Source organism: Bison bison, unplaced genomic scaffold (genome assembly GCF_000754665.1).
Source record: "Bison bison bison isolate TAMUID 2011002044 unplaced genomic scaffold, Bison_UMD1.0 scf7180017864492, whole genome shotgun sequence".
NCBI classification, from domain to species: Eukaryota; Metazoa; Chordata; class Mammalia; order Artiodactyla; family Bovidae; genus Bison; species Bison bison.
In genome coordinates, this window is record NW_011495051.1 from 1,073,653 (window position 1) to 1,079,936 (window position 6,284).

Sequence of the window (6,284 nt, forward strand, 5' to 3'; positions counted from 1 at the left end):
CATGATGCCAGGCCCTGTCGCCTAAAGGAGTCAAAGGGGGTCAGGGGACCCATCTATGGTGCGCAAGGAATGGCCTGGATGGAGGGCAGCCTGACTGGGGTGAGCAGGCTGTCCAACCAGCTGGGATCCATGTTCTTCATATCTGAAGATATCAGGCCAATATAACCTAGAAGATATAAAGAAGGTTGTGTGAGGACTGGGGGGTGAGGAGGCAGGTGTGTTCCCCAACCCCACCAACCCTCCAGCCCATTCCTGGAAGGCACAGACACAGCAGCTCCTGCTGTCGACCCCTCGGCAGCCTCATCTTAGGCAAACCTGAGGGCCTGGGAGCCACAGCCAGTCTGCAAGCTGTCTGTACCCAGATGGATTTAAGAAGAACGCTTCACCTCTGCTGCTATCTCGTCCTGCCCCCAAGTCTCCCCCACCACCTCCATGGGTTTCCCATCTTTGAGAAACCATATGGATCCAGGGTCTTCTTACCCCCAGGGCTGTCAACTTCTGGCTCCTCCTTGCAACTGAACTCTCCATAGACAGAGGTGGGCTGGGCCCCAGGTTCATTAAGCAGATACCCCTTCCCATCCACGCTTGTCTGCTGCCACCCTGTTTGCTCCAAGAGCTGGGGACAGATAAATAAGAAGCCATCAGGTCACTTCCAGTACAGACTCACCCTCTGGCCCTGCCCCCAGTGAGCCAAAGCTTCTCAGCCAGGATCAGGTCCTTGGCTATTTTCATATTCTCAGACGGATACATATGTGGAGTGCAGTTAGGATAAAGGCCTGGAGGTGAGGGTCTGCCCTGGGACCCTGGGCTAACATCCCCACATCTACCTTCTGGCATAGAATCTCCAAGATCTCCCTCTCTAAAGGGTAAGGACATATCAACTGGGAGGGTGGCTTACAGCAATGGTTAACATGCTAAGAAAAGATGCCTTGAAATTTCAGCTAGAGATAGGGAATTATGCCCATATCTCCATTTTCTGTGCTGAAGGAACACAGCCTGGGTACAGCTACTACAAAAACTTTTTTGTATTTATTTTAAAAACTGAAGCAGAAAAAAACCTGGAGAATAATTTGCTTAAAAAAAAAAAAAGCCATCATGTTATGGATCCCAAAGGGTGATTATTGAAACCTGATGTGCATTTCCCAAACTAACAGGACTGGGGCGTGTTGGGGCGGAGGACGTGGGCCAGGGACCCAGCACTGATAGGAGCTGAGTCAGAGCTATCTGAGGCCTGCTTTAGGACAGCATGTCAGAAACCCAGCCTCCCTCCTCCCCTCATTCCCACAGTGTTTCTTTCCCATCAGCCAAAAAGGTCAGTGGTCCCCAACCATATGGACGTGACACCTGTTGGACTATGCAAGCCAGCAGGTCACAACAGCAGCAGCAGCTGCCTACCCTCCAGTTTGGAAGCCCTCACTGAGAAGGAGCCACCTCTAAAGGGCACCAAAGGAGGAAGGAAGGGGCTTTTACCTTCATGATGTCCTCAGTTAATTTCCCTTCCTCGTCCTCATCTGTTGCAGCTGTGGATGGGGAACAGCAGAGAGGTTAGCTGAGGTCAGCCAGGCTCACCCTGAAGTGCTAGCCCACCCGGTCCCCCTGCCCCTTCCCACACGCGCACACACACACTGGCCTCCCAGCAGATGTCTGCCTGCCATGAAGATCACAGAGGAAAACGCTGTCCCAGTGACTCAGCCTCTTGAACCCTGAAGCCACACCTCTTCCCACCTCTTCCCTCTCCTCTCCAGCCCACCAGTCAGCTCAGTGCCAAGTGGAGTTCCAACCCCTCCTTGGACCCCAACAGGAAGGCCAGGCCCCAGAAGCACGAACCTTCAGAGGTGGAGGGCATGGGCGACACCTGAAAGTTGTACAGGTCGCTGGTGCTGTCTGGCACAATTTCCACCGGAATGGACCAGTTAGGGAGAGTGCTACTGACGCCACACGGTGACAGCGCTTCAGGACAACAGAAACCGAGGGTCAGAGCTGTGTGCTGTCTTAGTGTGCCAGGATACCCAGCACCCCCCGCCCCCACTCATAGCCTGCTCCAACAGGCCACCACCCACAAGCTCAGTGCCTGCTAGATCCAAGAGCAAGAGCCCTCCCACCAGTCTACACGGTCCCCTGACAGACCCAGCCCTCCTCACCTGGAGTGAGAGTCCGTTCAATGTCCAGGTCCTGCCCCATGTAGCTGCGAACTGTGTAGTTGCTGTGGTCATCAGGCAGGGTGGAGCTACTGAGTCCATCAGAGAAGGTATCAGGGCTGTATTCCCCATATGGCTGTAGAAGGAGAAAGACGCTTAGGCCCAGGCTTGCTGTGGCACTCCTTTCACTACCCACCCTGACCCTCAGGAGACCAAAGGCTAAGTGCTTAGGATCACACTCACCTTCTTCTTGGCCTTGCTCCTAGCGTCTCGGCTGGACTTGGACTTTCTCTCTGTGGGGCAGACAGGCTGTCAGCCCAGCCCTGGTAGAGGCAAGCATGCCGGCCCCAGCTGCCCTTCCTCCTCCTTCCCTCTCTCCCTGAGGGCTTCCCCAGGACCCAGAGCCCTTTGGGTACCTTTCCTCTGGCTCTTGGTGAGGGGTGGGAGCATCCGGTACACCCGCACAGCTGAACTGCCCTTGTTCCTGCTCTGGTCCTTCACCTCCTCAATATCTGGCAGCGAGTTCATGGCGCAGCGAAAGTTGGCCTTCCAGGTCTTGGGATCCGGCTCCTTTTCCCCTGCTTTGTATCGGCCTAGTGGGCAGGAAAGGTGGAGAGGATCGTCAGGGCTCTAGGTGGGAATCCTCATTTGTGCCCTGGCTCGGAAGGACAAAGACAAGAGTACCCCTAAAGCTTGCATGCTGCCAGAGATCCACAATGATCAAACCAGCAGGTATTCCTGGATGACACTGGTGCAGGCCCTGGGCTTCTCAAATGCCCAGACTTGGGCATTTGATACACCCAGCAAGCCTCTGGGAAAGGCCTACCCAGAAGCACTAGAGAGCCCAAGCCCAAAGTGCTATCTTTGTCCCAGATCAAGGCAGTCTCTCTTTGGCTGTCAGCAGCCAGAATGAAGGGACTGGTGCTTGTCTGATAGTTCCAAACATGGGAGAGGACACAGAGTAGGCAACAAAGAATATTTACTGATAGGTGGACTGAGTGGTCCAAGATGGGCCAAGAGCCCCTTCCTGGAAGGATAAAAGGAGGCTGCCAACCAGATGGGCCCATGACCATTAGTCAACATCAAGAAAAAGGAAGGCCTGGATCTTTTTCAGTGTCCATGCTTGCCACTGCTTTTGCCAGGAAGAACTTTAATTCAGCCACAAACTCCATGAAGCCATACTTTTAAAGATTTTGGCTTTATAAATTCCTTTGTGAACTTGCTGAAATGATGAACCTCTCCCCCAAAACAAAGACCTGCTCCCTGCCCACCCTGAATTATATACATCTCAGGGAACTCAGAGACCCCAGTGAAGATCCTCTGTGTTAACAGAAGTGCCTCCCTTTCTCTCTTTCCAGCTCCTCTTAAGCTAGAGTCCAGCACACTCACCTGTGTGAATGGCCCAGCTCCGAAACAGACAGGCATCCTTGTTGATATCCCAGCCATGCTTCGCAGCGTGCTTCCATGGGATCTGGAAGATCATCTCCTCCTATACAGCACACAAGCACATGTACACACAAAGCTGTGTCAGCTCAGAGACCGCAGGTTTTTGGCCTTAATCTGCCCAGCCCCCCAGGTCTGGGAAAAGACTGACTTCCCTTTTTCACCCTGACATCTGGCTGGGGTTGACCCATCCCGACAATGGCCTAAACAGACTGGTCCATCCCTCTGGATCTCTGAAAAGAGGCTCTGGGTTCTGATGAGCTATGGCATCATCAGGTCAGCAAAGACCTCCTTCTGCTCATTACAGATGTGCTAGGACCCATACCAAGGACCCCTGGATGCTTCTCTCTGGCTTGTCAGCACCAACATGGAAGTGAGAACTCAGTCCATTACATGGGGCTTCTCAGAACAACTGTGAGCACTGGCTCCTACAAAGGGGGTTCTGGTCATATACCTGCAGGAGCCCAGGACCAGACTTGGATGATGACTACCTGTGTGACCCTAGCATTGACACTGTACTTCTTTATCCCTCACTAGTTTCCATGAAATGGGGGGGAAAAAAACCAACAACAACCCAGTAACAAATATAAAAGCTAAGGTCCCACTGTTCTCATTACTGGTGGTTCACAGTATGGATTTTTGAGTCAGGTTGCTCAGGTTCAAATGTGTGCTCTCATAATCTACCTCTCAGTGCCTGTTTCCTCATCTGAAAATGGAGATACTGGTAAAATCTTCCTCGCATGGCTACTTTGAGGATTAAATGACACAGTGTAAGTAACATACTTAACATGGTGCCATGCTCACTCCTAGTAAGTGAGCATAGTAAGCATTAGCTATTATTAGTAGTACTACTAAGCCTTCAGGGTCTGTTCTTTTTTGCAACAGCAAGAGACCTCTTGGGTCTAGACAACTGGTGCAAGGTTAATTCTTGGGTCACCTGCTGGGTCAGCCACCTCTTCCTGCCAGCAGTGCCCACTTCTCTGTCTCCTATCTGCCCAAGTGGAGCCCTCTAGAAGGCTGTGTGTGCCTGTAGAGGTCTCCCTCAGTACAGGCCAGAACTCTGGCTCTGCAGATGCTGGGAGAATCTTGCTGCTGGAAAACTGTCAGGTGGATGCCCCATGTATACCTCAAGAAGGGAGGTGGGCAGAAGGCAGCCAGTGGGGCCCTGCCTGGGCTGGGTCTTATACACTCCCTACAGGATCCACTGGGAAATACATCTACCTACTCCCTATCACTTCCCTTTTTGAACTGCATCTGAAGCTTTGGACCCCTGAAGAACATAGGTTAAAACAGTGGCAGAAAAATCCAAAGAGTAACACTCACTTTATTAATCCAGATCAGCCCTGGGATTTGGTTGGAATTAATCTGCATCTCTAGCCAAGGTCTCATGCGCATCCGAGTGATGGGCATGTTGGCTGTGAAAAGAAGACAGAAGGCTCCTGTTTGGAGTCTGTTGAGCACTCCCTGGCCACTACCCAGCCCCACCCCAGGTCATTCAGTTACCCTCCCCTGCCCTCCTCTAGATACCAAGTACTACAATCATGCAGAAGGGGACTTTCTAATAAAACCTCCCTCCAAATCTTTTCAGCATCTTGAGCAACACAGTCCTTCCCTCAGCCCCTCCTAGACAGTCTTGGGAGGAGACAGACATGCCAAGTGATACTTTCAAGATTTATGTTAAGGAAAAGAGAGAAAACACACAGATATCTAAATACTAGAACTTTTCTCCCCAAATTCAAATTATTTGGGAAGAGAGGGGCTTCTTTTGCTTGATGCCAAGAAATTTCCCTGTTTGAGTTGGTTGTCACTAGCCGTGCACCTTCCCTAATGGACAGTCACCCTGCATCCTCGTCACCACTACCCCCCAATCTATCTATGCCTCCCTGACAGCCACAGTGCCAAGGCCCGTACGCTAACAATTTCGCCCTGGTTGCCCTCCGTGGGCAAAGTGGCCCAAAGAACACCTGTGGCGCCTCTTCCCGCGGTCCCGGGAGGTCCTCCAACCACCCAGCGCAGCCGGCCCCAGCCCCGCCACCTGCAGAGATAGCCTGAAACCTGGGGGCTGGGCCTGAGCTGGAACCGCCGAAAAGCCAGCGCAGGGAGCAAAGGGCGCCCACGCGCTGATATACAGTCGAATCCCCCGCACAGCCCTTGGATGCGTGCAACCAACACAGAGGGCCACCCAGAGGCCGCCAGCGGCTTCGCGCACAGGTCTGCGACAGCGGCCAGGCACGGGCAACCTCGGCGGGGTGGGCGGTCCATGCCGCTACTCGCCCTCCCCGCGGAGCTGCTTGCGGCTCCTCCAGCGCCCTCCAGAGCCCGCGCGGGGGCCCAGGCAACGCCGCGCGCCCGTCACTCTCCCGGCAAGGGCTTTCGTCCCCCACTTCCTGGTGCCCCGAGCGCGCCTTTGTCCGATGCCACCGTTGCCCCCTGCGGCGAAGGCTAGCTCACCTCGACAGCAAGCGCTACCCGACGGCAGCAACCGAGGATCCCGGCGAGGACTGCTTTTGCGGGCGCTAGGAGCGCGATTCAAGTGGGAACAGGGAGAAGGCAGAGGATGCCCAGGTCGCGGAGCCGCTGATCACGGCTGGCCTTGACTTGGCACGGCTCTCGCTGGCCTCTGCTAGCCCGACTTGGGCGCACGTCCTGCCTCGACGAAGGAGTGGCGCGCTCTGCCTGAACCGCGGCGCCGCGGAGAATCTA

General features: G+C 54.0%; 1 protein-coding gene across 1 annotated transcript in view; it reads right to left on the reverse strand.

Moving 5' to 3' along the window:
- The window catches only part of IRF1 (interferon regulatory factor 1), an 8,142-nt gene extending 1,864 nt beyond the window's left edge, over positions 1-6,278 (reverse strand). Inside the window, exons 1-10 of the mRNA XM_010863598.1 lie at positions 6,033-6,278; positions 4,905-4,996; positions 3,528-3,627; positions 2,555-2,731; positions 2,382-2,431; positions 2,142-2,274; positions 1,828-1,950; positions 1,471-1,520; positions 481-616; positions 12-166 (exon numbers count right to left, since the gene is read on the reverse strand). Of these exons, the coding sequence (XP_010861900.1) occupies positions 54-166; positions 481-616; positions 1,471-1,520; positions 1,828-1,950; positions 2,142-2,274; positions 2,382-2,431; positions 2,555-2,731; positions 3,528-3,627; positions 4,905-4,991 (969 nt within the window). The 5' untranslated portion in view covers positions 4,992-4,996; positions 6,033-6,278 and the 3' untranslated portion in view covers positions 12-53. The remainder of the gene's footprint in view (positions 1-11; positions 167-480; positions 617-1,470; positions 1,521-1,827; positions 1,951-2,141; positions 2,275-2,381; positions 2,432-2,554; positions 2,732-3,527; positions 3,628-4,904; positions 4,997-6,032) is intronic.
- Positions 6,279-6,284: the final 6 nt, after the last annotated feature.